At 50.9% G+C, this 23,818-nt stretch overlaps 1 protein-coding gene across 2 annotated transcripts in view; it reads right to left on the reverse strand.

Moving 5' to 3' along the window:
* Window positions 1-4,279, reverse strand: part of KCNQ1 (potassium voltage-gated channel subfamily Q member 1) — a 379,149-nt gene extending 374,870 nt beyond the window's left edge. Inside the window, exon 1 of one of the 2 annotated variants that reach the window (NM_001205441.1) lies at window positions 3,814-4,258. In NM_001205441.1, coding sequence (NP_001192370.1) covers window positions 3,814-4,184 — 371 coding nt within the window. In that variant the 5' untranslated portion in view covers window positions 4,185-4,258. Of the gene's footprint in view, window positions 1-3,813 lie in introns of both variants that reach the window. The other variant, XM_024987363.2, reaches the window with a different exon arrangement.
* Between the last annotated feature and the right edge of the window lie 19,539 nt (window positions 4,280-23,818).

Raw genomic sequence — 23,818 nt, forward strand, 5'->3', positions numbered from 1 at the left:
AGGGACACAGGGGGCTCCCCAACTAACGCCAGGCCAGGACGAGACGCTGGACATGCAGAGGGCAGTGGGCCCAGAAACACTTGGATGGGTCTGGGGTGGCAGTGTGGGGTCTCCAGACAGCGAGGGGGAGACCAGGGTCCAGGTCCCGGAGGACGTGACGTGGGGAGAAGTAGAAGGAACCCCCCCAGCTTCCCAGGGTGTTGGGGGCCGAGGAACAGTTAGCGGAAAGTCGTTAGTGTGAGTCACTCAGTCGTGTCCAACTCTATGCGACCCCATGGGCTGTGGCCCGCCAGGCTCCTCTGTCCATGGGATGCTCCAGGCAAGAATACTGGAGTGGGCTGCCATTCTCTTCTCCAGGGGATCTTCCCGACCCAGGGATCGAACCCAAGTCTCCTGCATTGCAGGCAGATTCTTTACCCTCTGAGCCACGAGGAAAGCCTCGGGGCGTCCTAAAGGGCCCAGTGGGGAGACCAAGGAGCCTGACCACCTCTGCCCTCCCCTACTGGCTCCCCTTCCAGGCCTGTAAGGCCCTGACTTGAGCCTGGGGTGAGTGGCACCAGGGGCCGGGGAGTGGGGCATACACTCAGCAACTGGCCTCCACTTTCCGAAGGGCGGGCGGGCTCTGCCCAGCAAACAGCCAGGCCAGCTGCCAGCGCCATCAATGATTAACGCCCGCTGTGAAGGTGCCGCCCAAACCGCCGGGAAGTGGTTGGGAACCTGGGAAGGGCAGGGTGGCGGGAGGGCAGGGATGGGACAGGATGCACTCCCAGGCGCCCCATCACAACCCCCCCAAGACTCCCCCGCAGTGTCCAAGCTTCTCCCCACCAGCAGGGGTGCAGGTGGAGGGGACTTGGGGAAACTGAGGCAGGGGGTTTCTCCCTGGCTGGCAGTGGGGGCAGCCAGGAGGAGGCAGGCATCTGCCTGTGTCACCCTGTAGCTCCCAAGAGGTGGGGTTCGGGGGAAGGGGTGTCGGGGAGAGATGAGGAGGGGAGAGGGCGAAGAAGTGAGGAGCGGTTCCGGGGGCTCCTGACCTGGCAGGAGGGATGAGGAACCTGGGGGCCCTGTCCACCCAGCCTTCCACGGTTGGAGGCAGGGGCCCGGGTCAGTGGTGGGACCAGCTGCTACAGGACCCCTGGGCCCGCCTCCAGTGCAGGCGCCCCCCCCCAACCAGACAGCCTCCCCAAGGCCCATGAGCAGAGAGACCAAGGCCCCCGCCATGCCCTGAACTAGAGTAGACACTGCCCCACAGTGAAGAGCCTCAGACCAGGACTGGGGGCAGTGGGCAGGAAGGCCAGGCGGGCAGGGGCAGTGCCCGGGCAGTGGCCTCCTGCCCCCTGACCCCGGCAGACGGGGCAGGCCGGGTGCACACAGGAAGGGCTGCTCTCCTTTTGGCCGGAGCAGGGGTTCCCCGACCAGGATGGGGACAGGATATCCTGGCCTCCTTCCCCAGCTGCGCCTGGGACAGCGTGCCCAGCCCCGCGGGGCCGTGGACAGCGGCTCTCACACCCGCCTGGGCCCCAGCCCTTCAAGGCCAGGCTCATCCTTCCTGGGCCGGAAATCCAGCTCGGCCTGGGTCGTAACAACCATCCTGCCCCTTTCACAGTCAGCCTCACCAAGGACAGAGCTCTCTCTCTGCTACTGTCTTGGACCCTGCCAGAGCTGCAGCGGGTACCATCCACCCCTCTTCTAGGGGCTGTAATCAGCCTCTGGCCACTCAGCCCAGGCTGCCCCTGCCACCCCAGCTTGAAGCCAGGTGCCCTCGAGAGACTGGCCAATTCAGAGAGTGTCCCGTGGCTTTCGCCAATCTCCTAGAAATGAGAGGACACCTTCCCAGGCTCCAGGGAAGCCACGTCCCCCGGCCAGCCAGGGTCCACCTGCAGCCCCACCCTGCATGGGGGGCTGCACCCGCCTCTTACGGACAGGGACACAAGCAGGAAAAGACTGGCCCAAGGTCACCAGGCCACCCGCACGGCCTCGCCTCCCCAGTTCCTCTTCCCCACATGGGGAAGCCGCTGGGCCACTGTCCCCAGAGGCCACCACAGTCCGCAGAAGCCACCCCGGCCCTACAGCTCCTGGGGAGGCTGGGCAAGGCAGACCGAGCTGAGCAAACTTCCGAGAGCTAAACAATCGGCATCAGGAAGAAAACACGAGCGCAAGCAGTGACTTCCTCTGGGGTGCGGCGGGCCCTCTTCCTCCACAAGGCACCGTGGCCTCCAGGGAGCCGGGGCGAGGCGAGTGCCCCCGGGCATGTGACCCCAGGACGCGAACCGGTGGCGTGTCTGCAGACCCCTCACTCAGCAGCCCTCAGGGGATGTGGGGGCACTGCTGACCCCTAAGTGGTGCTCTGCCTGGTCCTCCCATCTGTGCCTGGCGCTGGCACGCAGGGTCCCGGCCAGAGAGGCAGCTGGGCAGGGTCTGCTTTGGGACCAGCTGTGGGCTCCCCCACGGTGGGCACCTCAGGGATCCTGGGGCCCAGCAGCTGACGGCGGTGCACAGAAGCTCCCACGAGCCTGCTGTTGGCAGGGTGCTCACATAGCCAGCATCAGACGGGGCGCGGTCCCCCGGGGCCAGTGCACACACACATCCCCCAAACCCCAAGAAAGCCTCTGCTGCTGCAGCCAAGGGCAAGGCCGCCTTCTCTGCAGATAGCCATGGCCACGGCGAGGCCCCCTCCGCCCCCACGGGGGGCGGGAAAGGCGGGTGGGGAAAAGGCTGGAGGACCGTGGCCCCTCTGTGCCTCTGAGGACACTGTCTCCAGGCCCGGCCCTGCTGCTCTGGAAGGGCCACCCCACCCGCACCCCTAGTACCCTCTGAGCTCGGAGGGGAGAAGGTGAGGGATGCAGGCTGTGCCCCCCACCTCGCCACGCCCACCGACACCCTGCTCCATGGCCACCCCTCTGCTCCCCGGGGTTCCAGGGACAGCCCTGGGCACCCTGCAGCCAGGGGTCTCCCAGCCCCAGGCCAGCCAAGGTGGGAGGGCCAAGCACCCGCCTCGACCGATGGGAGATCGGGGGAGGTCCCTCTGGGCAGCCCCCAGAGCAGCCCACGAATGTCAAGCCCAGGCTCTGAGGCCGGCACCACACGGAGAGGCCACCGACCAGGCTGGGCCAGGCGGGAGTAGGCCCAGGTGCCGCCAATAGGGCCCAGCTCTGGCCCGCGCACAGCTTCCTCCGATCCACCAGCAACCAGCAGAGTCAGGGGCCCTCTCTCTCCTCTCGTCCCAGACCTGACCCCTCCAGGCCCCTCTGCCTCAACCCAGATTTCTAGGAGTCAGGTCAGGGTCACGTGGGGCCATGGGCACCCCTCTCAGCCATACTGATGCCTCAGCCACAGCACAAGGCCGGCCACCGCCTGCGAAAGCCCTGCTCTGCTGGCCGGGGAGACCACCCCTGTTGGGGGGCACCGGGACCCTGTCTCCTCTTATTTCTCAGCTCCCCAGAGTTCTCTCCCCTGCATACGTGCTCTCTCGGAAGGATTAACACCTGGGCCAGCCCTGCGGGGCCCAGCAGACCAGCCCTGGGCACGGGCACTGCTCCCAGCTGGCTCCCCCACCCACACACATGCCCGGGCAGCGCCAGCGGGGAGCTCCCCACCCGCGCAGGGTCAGACCCACAAGGCCCTGAACTTCTTCACCTGACAGGCTCCCTGCTGTTTCTGTCTTTCCCATTAACCCTTCCCTTCCCTCCCGGCGGGTCTAAGCCGCACTCTAGCAAGGTCCCTCTGGCAGCAGGTGGCACAGGGATTTCGCTGCCCGCACGCCCTCCCCAGCCCCGCGGAAAGCCCTTCCCCGTGCCGGCCGGCGGCGATACTCACACAGCGAAGTGGTAGACGAAGCACTTCCAGCCGGTGGGGCGCTCGAGGAAGTTGTAGACGCGGCCCTGGATGTGAGTGCGGGCGAGTAGCGGGCGGCGCGCGCTGTAGATGGAGACGCGCGGGTCCAGGCTCACGCGCGGCCGCGGACCAAGGTCGGCGGCGGCGGGGGGCGCGGCGGGGGACACGGGGCCCGGGGCGCCAGGCGGGGCGATGGGCGCGTAGAGCGCGCTGCCTGCCGGGCTGCCCTCGGCCAGCTCCAGCGAGAAGGGGCACTTCTTGGCCAGGCCCGCGCTGCCCCGCCGGGCTCCCGGCAGGCGGCCGCCGCCCCAGCGCTTCCTCTCCGCCCTAGGAGGGGAGGTGGCCGCGGCCATGGCCAGGCAGGAGCTGCGGCGAAGGCGGGCGCCCGGGCGCAGTGCGGGGGACCGCTGCTGCCAGCCCCGCCGGGGCAGCTGTCCGCCGGCCGGGCGTGGGGGGCGGGGCCGGCTGCCAGGGGCCGGTCCGGGGGTTGGCGAGCCCCGCCCCAGGCCGGACGCCCCGCCCCTCACCAACCTGTGCGCACCCGGGCACCCCAGCCCGCCCGGTGGGCCCCGCTCCGTCTGCGCCCACCTGTTCGTCCGCCCCCGCAGCGTTCACCTGCTGCGTTCACCTGCTCGGCCCGCCCTCCCCACCTGCTCGGTCCGCCCCATCCCGCGCTCCTCGCTTCTCCGCCAGCCTGCGCCCACGTGCTCCTCGCAAACGCCAAGCCCACCTGCGCCGCCTGCACGAAGCACCTACATAAGCCAGCAAGGGAGGCTTGGGGTCCGCAGGGTGCCGGGACCGCGAACTGCTTGGGCAGGAGGACGGGGTGGGGCGCAGACATCCTCTTCACCGGCTCTGAGTCCCTCCACAGAGGGTAGGGGTGGGGAGGGGCGCGCCGGGAGGATGGCGGCAAGGCCCCGTGAACTATATGGGCCCCCCTGGGCGCCCCAACGCACGCTGCTGGCAGAAAACGCAGTCCGGTCAGTGCCCACGGGAACAGTGAACTCTGGAGGCCAGTCGGGAGCATCCGGGCCCTCGTGGGTCAGCATCCGGCTGCTGGGGTGCCCTGTGCCCGGGAGGATGTGGGAGTTCCTGCAGGCACCGCTGCCCAGGGCTGCCTGGGCAGGTCAGGGGAGAGGCCTTGGAGAACCGCTTTCTGGTCCTCCTCGCCCTCTGGACAGGGCTGCTGTGGTGCCCTGTCTCCTCTGAGTGGTGGCGGTGTCCAGGTGGATCAGAAGAACTCAAGTCCCCTACCCCGTGCTGGCATTTCAATCCCTGCACGTTGACTGGCATCAGGATGGAGAAAGGATGTCAAGCAGAAAAAAACTGTCCTCTGTTAGGACGTTGCCCCGGGCAGAGGAATAACTGCCCACCACATCAGGGACCCGTAACGTGGGAGACACGTCCCAGGTCCTGACTGAGCACCCTGGGCTGCTTTATTTCAGGTACTCTCCCATCAGGAAGTCAGTTCTTTGGAAGATTGTTACTACCGTGAAGATTTGAGGAAAAAAGAGGAAGTGGTAGATGAAACTGAGTGATGGGAGTTTCCAGGTGAGAATATTTGATGAACTTCCCAGGTGGCTCAGTGGCAAAGAATCCGCCTGCAATGCAGGAGACACGGGACATGTGGTTTGATCTCTGGGTTGGGAAGATTCCCTGGAGAAGGGAATGGCAACTCCAGTATTCTTGCCTGGGAAATCCCATGGACAGAGGAGCCTGGTGGGCTACAGTCCCTGGGGTCGCAAAACATTTGGTGACATGACTTAGCAACTGAGAGCTGAGATTCTACAGATACACCTCAGAAAGTGGAATAAGAGAGGGGCTTCCCTGATGGCTCAGTGGTAGGGAATCTGCCTGCCAGTGACGGAGACGCGGGCTCAGTCCCTGACCTGGGAAGATCCCACGTGCTGTGGAGCGACTAAGCCCGTGTGCCACAACTACAGAGCTGTTGCTCAGAGCCAGGAGCCACAACTGCTGAAGATCTGAGCCCTGGAGGCCCTGCTCCACAGCAAGAGGAGCCACCACAGCGAGAAGCCCGCACGCTGCAGCTGGAGAGCAGACCGTGCTCGCCGCAACCAGAGAAAAGCCCGTGCAGCCAGGAAGACCCAGCAGAACCAAAAATAAAGAAATAAATTAGATTATCCAAAAAATTAAAAAAAGAGAGGACTTGGATCAACATTTACGCTTAGAGAATATCAATGCTGCTGCTGCTGCTAAGTCGCTTCAGTCATGTCTGTCTCTGTGCGACCCCATAGACGGCAGCCCACCAGGCTCCCCCGTCCCTGGGATTCTCCAGGCAAGAACACTGGAGTGGGTTGCCATTTCCTTCTCCAAAGCATGAAAGGGAAAGGTGAAAGTGAAGTCACTCAGTCATGTCTGACTCTTCGCGACCCCATAGACTGCAGCCCACCAGGCTCCTCCATCCATGGGATTTTCCAAGCAAGAGTACTGGAGTGGGGTGCCATTGCCTTCTCCGAGAGAATATCAATACCTTTCAGGAAAACTCTTCTTGTTTGCTTCCTGTTTTTCTTAGATTTTCCCCAGTTACACAGGAACCAATTAGACTGTCAGTTGAATGTGAACAGAAAGACTGCATCCACAATACCGACACTGACTCGGCTGTGATGCGGTTGTTAGTGTTGCCGAGCTAGGCGTCGTGGGCCTGTGTTTAAAACAGTGCTTTTCTGTTGGTGGGAATGTAAACTGACACCGCCACTATGAGGAACACTGTGGAGATTCCTTTAAACACCAGGGATAAAACCACCATATGACCCAGCGATCCCACCACTGGGCATATGTCCTGAGAAAACCATAATTCAAAACGACACATGTACCCCAGTGTTCACTGCAGCACTACTTACAATAGCTTAGGCATGGAAGCCAAAGACGGAGAAGCTCTATACAGTCAGCAAAAACAAGACCGGGAGCAGACTGTGGCTCAGATCATGAACGCCATATTGCCAAATTCAGACTTAAATTGAAGAAAGTAGGGAAGACCACTAGACCATTCAGTTCAGTTCAGTTCGGTCGCTCAGTCGTGTCCAACTCCTTGCGACCCCATGAATTGCAGCACGCCAGGCCTCCTTGTCCATGACCAACTCCCAAAGTTCACTCAGACTCACGTTCATCGAGTCAGTGATGCCATCCAGCCATCTCATCCTCTGTCGTCCCCTTCTCCTCCTGCCCCCAATCCCTCCCAGCATCAGAGTCTTTTCCAATGAGTCAACTCTTCGCATGAGGTGGCCAAAGTACTGGAGTTTCAGCTTTAGTATCATTCCTTCCAAAGAAATCCCAGGACTGATCTTCAGAATTGACCGGTTGGATCTCCCTGCAGTCCAAGGGACTCTCAAGAGTCTTCTCCAAAATCACAGTTCAAAAGCATCAATTCTTTGGCGCTCAGCTTGCTTTATAGTCCAACTCTCACATACATACATGACCACAGGAAAAACCATAGCCTTGACTAGATGGACCTTTGTTGGCAAAGTAATATCTCTGCCTTTCAATATGCTATCCAGGTTGGTCATAACTTTCCTTCCAAGGAGTAAGCGTCTTTTAATTTCATGGCTGCAGTCACATGCATCTGCAGTGATTTCGGAGCCCAGAAAAATAAAGTCTGACACTGTTTCCCCATCTATTTGCCATGAAGTGATGGGACCAGATGCCATGATCTTCGTTTTCTGAATGTTGAGCTTTAAGCCAACTTTTTCACTCTCCCCTTTCACTCTCATCAAGAGGCTTTTTAGTTCCTCTTCACTTTCTGCCATAAGGGTGGTGTCACAGTTAGAACTGGACATGGAACAACAGACTGGTTCCAAATAGGAAAAGGAGTACGTCAAGGCTGTATGTTGTCACCCTGCTTATTTAACTTATATGCAGAGTACATCATGAGAAATGCTGGGCTGGATGAAGCACAAGCTGGAATCAAGATTGCCAGGAGAAATATCAATAACCTCAGATATGCAGATGACACCACCCTTATGGCAGAAAGTGAAGAAGAACTAAAGAGCCTCTTGATGAAAGTGAAAGAGGAGAGTGAAAAAGTTGGCTTAAAGCTCAACATTCAGAAAACAAAGATCATGGCATCTGGTCCCATCACTTCATGGCAAATAGATGGGGAAACAGTGGAAACAGTGGCTGACTTAATTTTGGGGGGGCTCCAAAATCACTGCAGATGGTGATTGCAGCCTGAAATTAAAAGACATTTACTCCTTGGAAGGAAAGTTATGACCAACCTAGGCAGCATATTAAAAAGCAGAGACATTATTGGTCAACAAAGGTCTGTCTAGTCAAGGCTATGGTTTTTCCAGTGGTCATGTAGGGATGTGAGAGTTGTACTAAAGAAAGCTGAGCGCCAAAGAATTAATGCTTTTTAACTGTGGTGTTGGAGAAGACTCTTGAGAGTTCCTTGGACTGTAAGGAGAGCCAACCAGTCCATCCTAAAGGAGATCAGTCCTTAATATTCATTGGAAAGACTGATGTTAAAGCTGAAACTCCAATCCTTTGGCCACCTGATGCAAAGAGCTGACTCGTTGGAAAAGACCCTGATGCTTGGAAAGATTGAGGGCAGGAGGAAAAGGGGATGACAGAGGATGAGATGGTTAGATGGCATCACTGACTCAATGGACATGGGTTTGGGTGGACTCCAGTAGTTGGCAATCGACAGGGAGGCCTGGGGTGCTGTGGTTCATTGGGTTGCAAAGAGTTGGACACAACTGAGTGACTAAACTGAAGGCATGGAAGCAACATAGATATTCTTAACAGATGAATGGATAAAGCTGTGGTACATATATACAATGGAATATTACTCAGCCATAAAAAGGAATGCATTTGAGTCAGTCCTAATGAGGTGGGTGAACCTGCAGCCTATTATAGAGTGAACGTGAACGTGGAGTCGCTCAGTCGTGTCTGACTCTTTGTGACCCCATGGACCGTAGCCTATCAGGCTCCTCTGTCCATGGGATTTTCCAGGCAATAGTACTGGAGTGGATTGCCATTTCCTTCTCCAGGGGATCTTCTCGACCCAGGGATCGAACCTGGGTCTCTCGCATTGTAGACAGACACTTTACCGTCTGAGCCACCAGGGAAGTCCTCACAAAACCTAGCCAGGCCTAATTCCATGGCCCCAGCCCTTGCCCTCGGCAATGGTTCACACCCTGAAGAGTGGCTTCTCTCTGGATATTAACAAATCCACCTCTTATCACTTTGTCTCTCAATGAATTTTTGCAATGAGACATCAGAGCCTGAGTTTCATTAGTTTTGGCTGGGCTTGAGTCCCAGGAGAGAGCTGAAGGACAGGAGGAAAAAGCAATGGGAAAAATGTGCCAAGGAATCCCCTTCATAACCCACCGGAAGATTTGCTAAATATCTGACCGGTGCTCACAGTTTCATTGGTCTGATCTTTGGCACAGAGAAGAGAAAGGACAGAAGAACCCCCACCAGCTTGGATAACGGCTACAGGGGCTCAGCAGATAGCGCCTTTGGGACATGCTGAGGAGTAGCCTCTCCAGAGTCTCTCACTTGTGCCCCCTGCCGCCCGCCTGTCATGGGAGGTTCGAGGAAACAAGAAACGAGAGATTGTAAACGTCCCTCCAGCTATAAGGAACGAGGACCGCTTACCTTAACCGGAGGTCTTCTGGAATCTGAGACTGGGCCGCGTGAGCTTTCTGCTGAGTTCGTTTTTCGCTGTCCCGGTTTCCAGCACGATGGGCCTTCCCCTGCGCTGGGTTTCTTCGCCTTCCGCTTCTAGCGCGGGAGCTTCGCTGAGTTGGGCTCCTGCTGTGCTTGGCCTCTTCTGCGCAGAGGTTGTTTCAGCCAGGTTAACCCCGGGTCACGGCACCATAGATGTCACGCCAGTGTATGTTCCTCGGTTCTTTGTCTTGTCAGAACAAAGAATTGGAGCGACGGACATTAAAGCCCTCGGCGCGTCACAGCTCTTGGGTCCTGGACAAACCGTGCTACAGCTCTTAGGCAAATCAGTGTTACAGCTCCATTTTATTTAGAAGATAGCAGGAGAGTGAGAGAGAGTGAGAGAGAGAGAGCGCGCGCGCATGCATGTGGGAGAGAAAGTCCGTATTATAGAGTGAAGTAAGTCAGAAAGAGAAAAACAAATACTGTATATTAATGCTCATATATGGAATCTAGAAAGGTGGTGCTGATGAACCTGTTCACAGGCCAGCAATGGACACACAAACATAGAGACAGACTTGTGCACCCAGCAGGGGAGGAAGAGCGCAGGCCTGATGGAGAGAGTGGCGTGGAGACATGACATCAGCACGTGTCAGACAGACAGCCAGTGGGGATTTGCTGCATGACTCAGGGAGCTCAAAGCTGTGCTCTGTGACACCCAGAAGGGGGGGTGGGGGGTTGGGAGGTGGGAGAGAGGTCCAACAGGGAGGGGACATATGTATACCTAAGGCTGACTCATGTTGATGTATGGCAGAAACCAACACAATATTGTAAAGCGATGATTCTTCAATTAAAAATAAATAAACTTTAGTTTTGGTTTAAGATGGCAGAGTAGAAGGATGTGTGCTCATCTCCTCCTGGGAGAGCACCAAAATTGCAAATAACTGTTGAACGACCATGGACAGGAGGTTGCTGGAAGCCCCCAAAATGATACCCTGTGCCCAAAGACAAACAAGAAGCCGCACTGAGATGGTAAGACGGGTGTAATCACAACAAAGTCAACGCTGACACCCACTAGGTGGGCACTGAGATGGTAAGACGGGTGTAATCACAACAAAGTCAACGCTGACACCCACTCGGTGGGCAGCCCACAAACTGGAGAGCAATGCCAGAGTTCTCCCACTGTGGTGAAGCTTCCGGACCCACGTCAGGCTTCCCAGTCTAGGGATGCCCAGGGAATCTGACTCTGACGGCCAGTGGGATTTGATTACAGGCCTTCCACAGGACTAGGGAAGCGGACTCTACTCTTGCAGTTGAGTTAGTTCAGTTCAGTCCCTCAGTCGTGTTCGACTCTGCGACCCCGTGGACTGCAGCATGCCAGGCCTCCCTGTCCATCACCAACTCCAGGAGTTTACTCAAACTCATGCCCATTGACTCAGTGATGCCATCCAACCATCTCATCCTCTGTCGTCCCCTTCTCCTCCCACCTTCAGTCTTTCCCAGCATCAGGGTCTTTTCAAATGAGTCAGTTCTTTGCATCAGGTGGCCAACGTATTGGAGTTTCAGCTTCAGCATCAGCCCTTCCAATGAATATTCAGGACTGATTTCCTTTCAGATTGACTGGTTGGATCTCCTTGCAGTCTAAGGGACTCTCAAGAGTCTTCTCCACTCTCACAGGGCACAAACAGAATCTTGAATGCACCAAGACCCCGGGGAAAGGGGCAGTGACCTCACTGGAGACTGAAGACCTACCTGGTGGTGTCAGGGGGTCTCCTATGGAGACGCGGGTCAACGGTGGCTCATTGCGGGGACAGGGGCACTGGCAGCAGCAGCCTGGAGGGGCCCCTTGGCAAAGTCCTTTTGGAAGTTACCACTAACTCTACCCATAGAGCCATAGATCCCCAGGCTGGGCCACCTAAGGCTAAACAACAAACAAGGAGGGAGCACAACCCCACCCATCAGCAGACAATTGGATTAAAGCTTCACTGAGCCCAGCCCTGCCCACCAGAGCAAGCCCCAGTTTTTCCCACCCAGTCCCTCCCATCAGGAAGCTTACACAAGCCTCTTAGCTGCCTCTATCAGAGAGCAGACAGAGCAAGAAGAACCACAATCCCACAGTGGTCAGAACAAAAACCACATTATAGAAAGTTAATCCAGATGAAAAAGCATAAAATTATGTTTCAGATGAAGGGACAAGATAAAACCTCAGAAAAATGACTATATTAGGTGAAGATAGGCAAACTTCCAGAAAAAGAATTCAGAATAATGATAGTAAAGATGAATCCTGGTGGCTCAGATGGTAAAGTGTCTGCTTACAATGCAGGAGACCTGGGTTCGATCCCTGGGTTGGGAAGATCCCCTGGAGAAGGAAATGGCAACCCGCTCCAGTATTCATGCCTGGAAAATCCCAGGGACCAAGGAGCCTGGTGGGCTACAGTCCATGAGTTCGCAGAGTCGGACACGACTGAGTGACTTCGCTTCACTTCACTTGAAGACGAATCCAGGATCTCAGGAAAACAATGTAGAAGTTGCAAGAAATGTTTACCAAAGACCTAGACAAACTAAAGAATAAGCAAACTGAGATGAATAATATACTAGAAGGAATCAATAGCAGATGAGGCAGAAGAGTGGATAAATGACCTAGAGGACAGAATGGTGGAAACTGCTGCCACAGAACAGAGTATAGAAAAAAGAATGAGAAGAAATGAGACAGCCTAAGTGAACTCAGGGACAATACTAAACACACCAACATTTACATTATAGGGACATTATAGGGGTCTGAAAAGGAGAAAAGACCTGAGGAAATATTTGAAGAGATAATAGCTGAAAATGTCCCTAACGTGGGAATGGAAATAGTTAACCAGATCCAGGAATCACAGAGTCCGAGGCAGAATAAACCCCAGGAGAACACACTAAGACACATAACAATCAAACTGACAAAAATTAAAAACAGAGATAAAATATTAAAAGAAACAAGAGGAAAATGACAAATAACATACAGAGGGACTCCTATAAGGTTATCAGCTGATTTCTCAACAGAAAACAGAAACTCTACAAGCCAGAAGAGAATGTCATGATTATTTTAAAGTTATGGAAGAGAAGAACCTACAACCAAAAATACTCTACCCAGAAAGACTCTCACTCAGACTTAACAGAGAAATCAAGACAAGTCAAAGTTAAGAGAATGCAGCACCACCAAACCAGCTTTACAACAAATGCTAAAGGAACTTCTCTAAGCAGGAAGCACAAGAGAAGGGAAAGACCTACACAAAATAAACCCCAAACAATTCAGAAAGTTGTTAGGATCATGCCTGCTAAGTTGCTTCAGTCACGTTCGACCCGTAGGCCTTCCCCGATAGCTCAGCTGGTAAAAAGTCTGCACGCAATGCTGGAGACCCCAGTTTGATTCCTGGGTTGGGAAGATCCCTTGGAGAAGGGATAGGCTACCCACTACAGTATTCTTGGGCTTCTCTGGTGTCTCAGACAGTAAAGAATCCATGTGCAATGCAGGAGACCTGGGTTTGACTCCTGGGCTGGGAAGATCCCCTGGAGGAGGGCATGGCAATCCACTCCAGTATTCTTGCCTGGAGAATCCCCTTGGACAGAGGAGCCTGGCAGGCTATAGTCCATGACATTCTCCAGGCACGAATGCTGGAGTGGGTTACCTTGCCCTCCTCCAGGGGATCTTCCCAACCCAAGGATCAAACTTGTGTCTCTGTGACCTCTGCATTGGCAGGCTGGTTCTTTACCACTAGCACTGCCTGGGAAGCCCAGTAGGATCACGTGGCTGCTGTTCGGTTGCTCAGTCGTGTCTGACTCTTTATGACCCCATGGACCGCAGCATGCCAGGCTTCCCTGTCCTTCACCGTCTCCCAGAGCTTGCTCAGACTCATGTCCATTGGGTCGGTGATGCCATCAAACCATCTCATCCTCTGTCGTCCCCTTCTCCTCCTGCCCTCAGTCTTTCCCAGATCAGGGTCTTTTCCAGTGAGTTGGCTCTTTGCATCAGGTGGCCAAAGTATTGGAGCCTCAGCTTCAGCATCAGTCCTTCCAAGGAATATTCAGGGTTGATTTCCTTTAGGATTTCCTTTTACAATTGACTGAGTTGATCTCCTTGTAGTCCAAGGGACTCTCAATAGAATCATACATATTGATAATTACCTCAAATATAAATAGATTAAATGCATGAACCAAAAGACACAGACTGGCCAGGCAGATGCAAACATGTGCATTTACGTGCTTCCACTTAACCACGTCACTCTATTTAACCCCCCAGATCGTATGTAATTATTTATAGTGTTAGGTTAATCATGTTTCCGGTATGGCTTGCAATTGTAATGATATTTTATTTTTAGTCTGGCTATTCATTGTGAAAACTGATACATGCCTTCTGCTATTGTGATTTTGCTTAGTACAATAATTGTATCATGATTGGTCAACAAAAAATAGCAGAATTCCATATCACTAAAACTACCATCTAATAGAAAAACCTGTAATCACTTTTTAAAATCCAGATTTATATCAGAATTACCTTGGAATTTTTTGAAAAAGACAAATGCCCAGGTATTGCCTTTTTTCCTCCAAAGCTGCAGCTGTGTCTCTAGTGAGCAGCCGTGTTTAAAACAGCTGGACTGTGTGATGATCTTTTACTTTTATCTCGTTTGTTTCCCTTTGTTTATTTCATATTCAGTGCTGCCGTTTCATTTAGTTTGTGTTTTCCAATTTCTCCATTTTCCTCTTTTATGTTCTTTCCCAAGCCCTTACCAAGCGTAGTAGAAAGGCTTCTGTACACACATATAAATACATGAACAGTACATGACCTCCTTTGTTTCTGCGAGTCAGAGCCTCCAGCTGAGAGTCGCTTCTCCGCAGACAGAAGGCGAGCACTGCCACCCCGATTACTGTGTCCTTCTTCCTCTTCGCAGAGTGTCCCGGGAGAGGCATCACGTACTGTTTCCCTCACGGACGCCTCTGGAGTCTTGATTCACCTTCCTGACAACTACTGCCCGTTGAATCGCAAAACAGAGGTAGCCCATTTCTACCCGGAATTCTTAACTTTCCCCAGCCAAAATGTCAGGTTGAATTCAATCAAGAAACTCATCAAAAATACCTGCCCCCATTTCAGACTCTAAATGAATTAAGATCTTCCTATGTTCATCACTGATAATGGCCTGTAATTTTCTTTTTCTGTAGTATCTATATTAATGCATATATATGGATTCTAGAAAAATGATACCGATGCGTCTACTTGCAGAACAGGTATAAGACACAGATGTGGAGAATGGACTTGTGGACACAGCTAGGGAAGGAGCAGGTGGGATGAACTGAGAGAGTAGTATTGAAATAAATACATTACCATGTGTAAAATTGTAAAAAAAAAAAAAAAAAAGTTGTGAAATATTACAACTCCCTACTGAACAACCATCAACAGGAGAGTGCTGGATCCCACCAAAAAAAGATACCGCACGTCCAATGGCAAAGGAGAAGCCCCAGCAATTGTAGGAGGGGCGAAATCGCATTGAAAATTGAACCCCATACACACCAGAGACGCTTGGAGCGCTCAGACAAACCTTGTGTGCACAGGACCCAGAGACCCCACAGTTCAGTCCAGTTGAGTTCATTTCAGTTCAGTCTCTCAGTCGTGTCCGACTCTTTGTGAACCTATGGACTACAGCATGCCAGGCTTCCCTGTCCATCACCAACTCCTGGAGCTTACTCAAACTCCTGTCCATCGAGTCAGTGATGCCATCCAACCATCTCATCCTCTGTCGTCCCCTTCTCCTCCCATCTTCAATCTTTCCCAGCATCGGGGTCTTTTCCAATTAGTCAGTTCTTTGCATCAAGTGGCCAAAGTATTGGAGTTTCAGCTCCAGCATCAGTCCTTCCAATGAATATTCAGGACTGATTTCCTTTAGGATGGACTGGTTGGATCTCCTTGCAGTCCAAGGGACTCTCAGGCATCTTCTCCAACACCACAGTTCAAAAGCATCAGTTTTTGCTTTCTATATAGTTCAACTCCCACATCTATACATGACTACTGGAAAGACCATAGCTTTGACTAGATGGACCTTTGTTGGCAAAGTAATGTCTCTGCTTTTTAATATGCTGTCTAGGTTGGTCATAGCTTTTCTTCCAAGAAGCAAGCATCTTTTAATTTCATGGCTGCAGTCACCATCTGCAGTGATTTTGGAGCCCAAAAAATAAAGTCTCTTACTCTTTCCATTTGTTTCCCCATCTATTTGCCTTGAAGTGGTGGGACTGGATGCCATGATCTTAGTTTTCTGAATGTTGAGCTTTAAGCCAACTTTTTCACTCTCCTCTTTCACTTTCATTAAGAGGCTCTTTAGTTCTTCTTCACTTTCTGCCATAAGGATGGTGTCATCTGCATATCACGTTATTGATATTTCTCCAAGCAATCTTAATTCCAGCTTGTGCTTCTTCCAGCCCAGCATTTCGCATGATGTACTCTGCATATAAGTTAAATAAGCAGGGTGACAATATACAGCCTTGACATACTCCTTTTCCTATTTGGTACCAGCCCGTTGTCCCATGTCCAGTTCTAACTGTTGCTTCCTGACCTGCATACAGATTTCTCAAGAGGCAGGTCAGGTGGTCTGGTACTCCCATCACTTGAAGAATTTTCCACAGTTTGCTGTGATCCACAGAGTCAAAGGCTTTGGCATAATCAATAAAACAGAAGTAGATGTTTTTCTGGAACTCTCTTGCTTTTTTGGTGATGCAGTGGATGTTGGCAATCTGATCTCTGGTTCCTCTGCCTTTTTGAAATCCAGCTTGAACTTCTGGAAGTTTATGGTTCATTTACTGCTGAAGCCTGGCTTGGAGAATTTTGAGCATTACTTTGCTAGCATGTGAGATGAGTGCAATTGTGCGGTAATCTGAGCATTCTTTGGCATTGCCTTTCTTTGGGATTGGAATGAAAACTGACCTCTTCCAGTCCTGTGGCCACTGCTGAGTTTTCCAGATTTGCTGGCATATTGAGTGCAGCACTTTCACAGCATCATCTTTCAGGATTTGAAATAGCTCAACTGGAATTCCATCACCTCCACTAGCTTTGTTTGTAATGATGCTTCCTAAGGCCCACTTGACTTCACATTCCAGGATGTCTGGCTCTAGGTGAGTGATCGCACCATTGTGGTTATGTGGGTCGTGAAGATCTTTTTCGTACAGTTCTTCTGTGTATTTTTGCCACCTCTTCTTAATATCTTCTGCTCTGTTAAGTCCATACCATTTCTGTCCTTTATTGTGCCCATCTTTGCATTGAATGTTCTCTGAGACCCCACAGAGACAGAGAGTGAGCCAGCACTGTGTGTGAGTGTCTCCTGAGGAGGTATGCGTCAGCAGTGGACTGCTGCAGGGGCAGGGCTCTGGGTGCAGCAGACCTGGGTATGGCATACGCCCTCTTGGAGGAGGTCGCCATTAACCCCACCATAGAGCCAGCAGAACCTACACCAGACTGAGGAAACAGACTCTTGAAGGGCACAAAGCCTTGTGGGCACCAGGACCCAGGAGAAAGGAGCAGTGACCCCACAAGAGACTGACCCAGACTTGCCCGGGAGTGCCCAGGGGTCTCTGGGGAGGCGTGGGTGGGCGGGGGCCTGCTGCAGGGCTGGGGGCACTGAGTGCAGCAGTGCATCATGGGACCTTCTGAAGGAGGTCGCCATTATCCTCATCACCCCCACCGTAGTTTGGTCTCAGGTCAAACAACAGGGAGGAAACACAGCCCCGCCCATCAACAGAAAATTGGGTTAAAGATTTACTGAGCACGGCCCCGCCCATCAGAACAAGACCCAGTTTCCCCCTCAGTCAGTCTCTCCCATCAGAAAGCTTCCATAAGCCTCTTATCCTTCTCCATCAGAGGGCAGACAGACTGGAAACCACTATCACAGAAAACTAACCAATCTGATCTCATGGCCCACAGCCTTGTCTAATTCAATGAAACTAGGAGCCATGCCATACAGGGCCACCCAAGACGGATGAGTCACGGTGGAGAGTTCTGACAAAATGTGGCCCACTGGAGAAGCAGATGGCAAACCACTTCAGTATTCTTTCCTTGAGAACCACATGAATAGTATGAAAAGGCAAAAAGATAAGACACTGAAAGATGAACTCCCCACGTCGGTAGGTGCCGAATATGCTACTGAAGATCAGTGGAGAAATAACTCCAGAAAGAATGAAGAGATCGAGCCAAAGCAAAAACAATACCCAGTTGTGGATGTGACTGGTGATAGAAGTAAAGTCCGATGCTGTAAAGAGCAATATAACATAGGAACCTGGAAATTTAGGTCCATGAATCAAGGCAAATTGGAAGTGGTCACACAGGAGATGGAAAAAGTGAATGTTGACATTTTAGGAATCACCAAACTTAAATGGACTGGAATGGGTGAATTTAATATAGATGACCATTCTATCTACTACTTCCCTTAGAAGAAATGGAGTAGCCCTCATAGTCAACAAAAGAGTCTGAAATGCAGTACTTGGGTGCAATCTCAAAAATGATAGAATGGTCTCTGTTCGTTTCCAAGGCAAACTATTTAATATTACAGTAATCCAAGTCTATGCCCCGACCAGTAATGCTGAAGAAGCTGAAGTTGAACAGTTCTATGAAGACCTACAAGACCTTCTACAACTAATGCCCAAAAAAGCTATCCTTTTCATTATAGGGGACTGGAATGCAAAAGTAGGGAGTCAAGAGATACCTGGAGTAAGAGGCAAATTTGGCCTTGGAGTACAGAATAAAGCAGGGCAAAAGCTAACAGAGTTTTGCCAAGAAAACACACTGGTCATAGCAAACATCCACTTCCAACAACACAAGAGAAGACTCTACACATGGACATCACCAGATAATCAATAACAAAATCAGATTGATTATATTCTCTGCAGTCAAAGATGGAGAAGCCCTATACAGTCAGCAAAAACAAGATCAGGAGCTAATTTTGGCTCAGATCATGAACTCCTTATTGCCAAATTCAGACTTAAATTGAAGATAGGGAAAACCACTAGACCATTCAGGTATGACCTAAATCAAATCCCTTATGATTATACAGTGGAAGTGAGAAATAGATTTAAGGGCCTAGATCTGATAGATAGAATGCCTGATGAACTATGGACTGAGGTTCATGACATTGTACAGGAGACAGGGATCAAGACCATCCCCATGGAAAAGAAAGGCAAAAAAGCAAAGTGGCTGTCTGGGGAGGCCTTACAAATAGCTGTGAAAAGAAGAGAAGTGAAAAGCAAAAGAGAAAAGGAAAGATATAAGCGTCTGAATGCAGAGTTCCAAAGAATAGCAAGAAGAGATAAGAAAGCCTTCCTCAGTGATTAATGCGAAGAAATAGAGGAAAAAAATAGAATGGGAATGACTAGAAATCTCTTCAAGAAAATCAGAGATACTAAGGGAAAATTTCATGCAAAGATGGGCACGATAAAGGACAGAAATGGTATGGACCTAACAGAAGCAGAAGATATTAAGAAAAGGTGGCAAGAATACACAGAAGAACTGTAAAAAAGGTCTTCATGACCCAGATAATCACGATGGCAAGATCATTCACCTAGAGCCAGACATCCTGGAATGTGAAGTCAAGTGGGCCTTAGGAAGCATCACTACAAACAAAGCTAGTGGAGGTGATGGAATTCCAGTTGAGCTATTTCAAATCCTGAAAGATGATGCTGTTGAAGTGCTGCACTCAATATGCCAGCAAATCTGGAAAACTCAGCAGTGGCCACAGGACTGAAAAAGGTCAGTTTTCATTCCAATTCCAAAGAAAGGCAATGCCAAAGAATGCTCAAACTACCGCACAATTGCACTCATTCACACGCTAGTAAAGTAATGCTCAAAATTCTCCAAGCCAGGCTTCAGCAATACATGAACCGTGAACTTCCAGATGTTCAAGCTGGATTTCGAAAAGGCAGAGGAACCAGAGATCAAATTGTCACCATCTGCTGGATCATCAAAAAGGCGAGAGAGTTCCAGAAAAACATCTACTTCTGTTTTATTGACTACGCCAAAGCCTTTGGCTCACAACAAACTGTGGAAAATTCTTCAAGAGATGGGAATATCAGACCACCTGACCTGTCTCCTGAGAAATCTGTATGCAGGTCAGGAAGCAACAGCTAGAACTGGACATGGAACAATGGACTGGTTCCAAATTGGGAAAGGAGTACGTCAAGGCTGTATATTGTCACCCTGCTTATTTAACTTCTATGCAGAGTACATCATGAGAAATATGGGGCTGGATGAAGCACAAGCTGGAATCAAGATTGCCAGGAGAAATATCATTAACCTCAGATATGCAGATGACACCACCCTTATGGCAGAAAGTGAAGAAGAACTAAAGAGCCTCTTGATGAAAGTGAAAGAGGAGAGTGAAAAAGTTGGCTTAAAGCTCAACATTCAGAAAACTAAGATCATGGCATCCAGCCCCATAGCTTCATGGCAAATAAAAGGGGGAAACAATGAAAACAGTGAGAGACTTTATTTTCTGGGCTCCAAAATCACTGCAGATGGTGACTGCAGCCATGAAATTAAAAGATGCTTGCTTCTTGGAAGAAAAGCTATGACCAACCTAGACAGCATATTAAAAAGCAGAGACATTACTTTGCCAACAAAGGTCCATCTAGTCAAAGCTATGGTTTTTCTAGTAGTCATATATGGTGTGAGAGTTGGACTATAAAGAAAGCTGAATGCCAAAGAACTGATGCTTTTGAACTGTGGTGTTGGAGAAGACTCTTGAGAGTCCCTTGGACTGCAAGGACATCCAACCAGTCCATCCTAAAGGAAATCAGTCCTGAATATTCATTGGAAGGACTGATGCTGGAGCTGAAACTCCAATACTTTGGCCACTTGATGTGAAGAACCGACTCATTGGAAAAGACCCCGATGCTGGGAAAGACTGAAGATGGGAGGAGAAGGGGACGACAGAGGATGAGATGGTTAGATGGCATCACCGACTCGATGGACAGGAGTTTGAGTAAGCTCCAGGAGTTGGTGATGGACAGGGTGAGGGACAGCCTGGCGTGCTGCAGTTCGTGGGGTCGCAAAGAGTCGGACACGACTGAGGGAGTGAACTGAACTGATGTGTAAGATAGATCGCTAGTGGGAGTTACTATATAACACAGGGGGCTTGACCCTGCGCTCTGTGACAGCCTAGAGGGGTGAGATGGGGGTGGAGGGAGGCTCAGGAGAGAAGGGATATATGTATACTTATAGCTCATTCACATTGCTGTACGGGAGAAACCAACACAACATTGTAAAGCAATTATCCTGTAATTATAATTTTAAAAAATTTAAATTACAATAAATACGTACATTTTTTAAAAAATCAGTTCATTTATTTAGGGAGTAAAACCAGAAGTGAAAATGTTCTCCTTCCCAGAAGGAGAAAAAAGAAAGTCAGCTCTCGTTGCTGGACCGGATGCAGCTCAGCCCTTCCCCCTGACTCCCCACACTTCGGCTGGTGTGGCTAGCACAGCCTGTATTCGCAGGAGGAATGAATGAAGTGGTGCCCACTGTGCCGGGCACGTGGAGACTCAGGGCGGCCGAGGCAGCAGGGCCTTGCTGGGAAGCACATCCTTTAGGACAGAAAGCGGGCAGACCGCCAGAAGGCGGGAAGTGGCCTCCACAGGGCGGGGCACAGCCAGGGCACCTGCGGGCATTCAGTCAATGCTTTCCGGATGAAGGCATGTGTGAGAGAAGGGTAAGGACGTCCACATCCCATTGAGCAGGAGGAAGATGAACTTTTAATCGGCGGTGTTGGCACAACTGGAGAGTCAAAGAGAAAGGGAAGAAATAGAGTTGATCGATCCTGCACTCAGCGCACAAGGGCAAAGCCTGAGCGGCTCAGAGCCTTCGCGGGAAAAGCTGAAACGAAGCCGTGTGGGCTCTACAGGAAAATATGAATGAGTTCCTCCACAAACTACGTAGCAAAAACATCCCCAAGTGCGGCTGAAACCCAGAGACAATAACTGAAATCAACCAAGCAAAGCAAACAAATGACTACCTGGAGAAGAATTTGCGAACAGCAGCACAGGTCAAGGGTTAAGGGCCCTGATACCTAAGGAACGTCCGAGACCGGGAAGATGAGAGACAGTCCTGTGGACAAGCAGGTGAAAGACGTGAACAGCTCATAGGAAAAGGGATTCATGATCTTTGTTCTTGTGGAAAAAATGCCCAACGTCACGGGGAACAAAAGAATGTAAATTTGAAGGTACACAGAGAGATCCTTGCTTTCTTATCTGATGGGCAAGAGTCCAGGCATTCCCGCAGGCTCCGTGGGTGGAGCCGAGGGAGAGCAGGTGTTTCGGGCATGTCACCTGCCAGAGGGGGTCCTGGCGGCTTTAGGACAAGCGCTCACATCATTCGGTTGGGCTGGTTCGTTCCACGTCTAAGAACTGGCCCACAGACACTCAGGAGAAATAGAAAGCAACACACGCATAAGGCCACGAGTGGTGGCTTATTTGTGTTCTGCGTGTGCGCTAAGTTGCTTCAGTCCTGTCCCTCTCTTGGCGGCGCTTTGGACTGGAGCCCGCCAGGCTCCTCTGTCCACGGGGTTCTCCAGCTAAGAACACTGGAGTGAGTCGCCTCCTCCAGGTGATCTTCCCCACCCAGGGGTCAAGCCCGGGTCTCTCACATCCCCGGCATCGGCAGGCGGTTTCTTTACCACTAGCGCCACCTGGGAAGCCCGTATCTGTGTTAGCGAAAGAATAAAAACAGCGGAAGGCCCCTCAGTGGGCGGAACCATGCTGTGGTACCGCGTACGGTGTTGTCAGTACCGTCCTAACCCTAGCACTCCAAAGACGAAAGGACCCCCAGGAGTCACACCGTTAGTACCGATACTGGTGCTGCTGCTTTGAAATGACACATATGTGTGATATATGTAGTACATGTGTCATGTTAAACTTCTTAGAAACCAGGATTTTCAGTACAAGAGAAAAGAGAAATAGGAAATCAAAGTGCAAACCCATCCTTAAGTTTGAATTGGGAATGTTAACATAAACTCCTCAGCTGTTTTCTCAAAATAAGACTACTTTCTATTTCTGACTGCTGAAAAGTTGTCTCATCAAAAAGAAGTAAGGATTTCATTGCATAAAAATGATACATGAAATAAATGGAGGTGGGGGGGGGGTGGAAACAGTGGCAGATTTTATTTTCTTGGACTCCAAAATCACTGTGGATGGTGACTGCAGCCATGAAATTAAGAGACACTTGTTTTTTGGAAGAAAAGCTATGACAAGCTTAGACACCATAAAAAAAAGCAGAGATGTCCCTTTGCCGATGGGCTTCCCCTGTGGCTCAGACAGCGAAGAATCCACCTGCAACGCAGGAGACCCAGGTTTGATCCCTGGGTCTCAAAATCCTCTGGAAAAGGGAATGGCAATCCCTTGGCAAATATCCAAGGGATATTTGGATAAAGGCAAATATCCAGGCAATATTCTTGCCTGGAGAATTTCATGGACAGAGGAGCCTAGTGGGCTACAGTTCAAAGGGTCACAAAGAAGGAGACACAGCTGAGTGAGGTTTCTTTCACTTTGCTGACAAAGGTGTGTATAGTCAAAGCTCTGGTTTTTCCAGTAGTCGTGTATGGATGTGAGATCTGGACCATAAAGAAGGCTGAGTGCTGAAGAACTGATACTTTTGAAGTATGGTTCTGGGGAAGACTCTTGAGAGTCCCTTGGACTGCAAGGAGATCCAACCAGTCAATACTAAAGGAAATCCGTCCTGAATATTCATTGGAAGGGCTGACACTGAAGCTGAAGCTCCAATACTTTGGCCACCTGATGCAAAGAGCTGACTCACTGGAAAAGATCCTGCTTCTGGGAAAGGTTGAGAGCAGGAGGAGAAGGGGATGACAGAGGACAAGATGGTTATTTAACATCACCGAGTCAATGGACATGAGTTTGAGCAAACTCTGGGAGGTGGGAAAGGACAGGGAAGCCTGGCGTGTTGCAGCCCATGGGGTCGCAGAGTCAGACACAGCTGAGCGACTGAACAGCACCAGCAAGATGACACGTAAAGCGAGCCTATTTTAGGAGAAACATCTGCTTTTAAATAACTACAAATACAATAGGTTAGATGGAAATGTAAAATGAAAAACCGTTACAGACAGGAAAAATGATGCTTTATATGTAAGATTGTTATTGACCAAAACTTTCTAATTAACAGTATTATTAACTCAAGTGCTTTTCACTTTAATATAAGACCTCATGGTTGGGGTTCTCCATAACCATTCTTTTTTCTCTTTGTAGACATTCTTTCTGCTTGTTATTTGAAATATGGCAATATGAATTCATCCTACAGAGATTCTAATCTATGGTTTACATTAACTTTTTGTGTAAAGGCTGCTCT

This window comes from Bos taurus, chromosome 29, assembly GCF_002263795.3.
Source record: "Bos taurus isolate L1 Dominette 01449 registration number 42190680 breed Hereford chromosome 29, ARS-UCD2.0, whole genome shotgun sequence".
Taxonomy (NCBI): Eukaryota; Metazoa; Chordata; class Mammalia; order Artiodactyla; family Bovidae; genus Bos; species Bos taurus.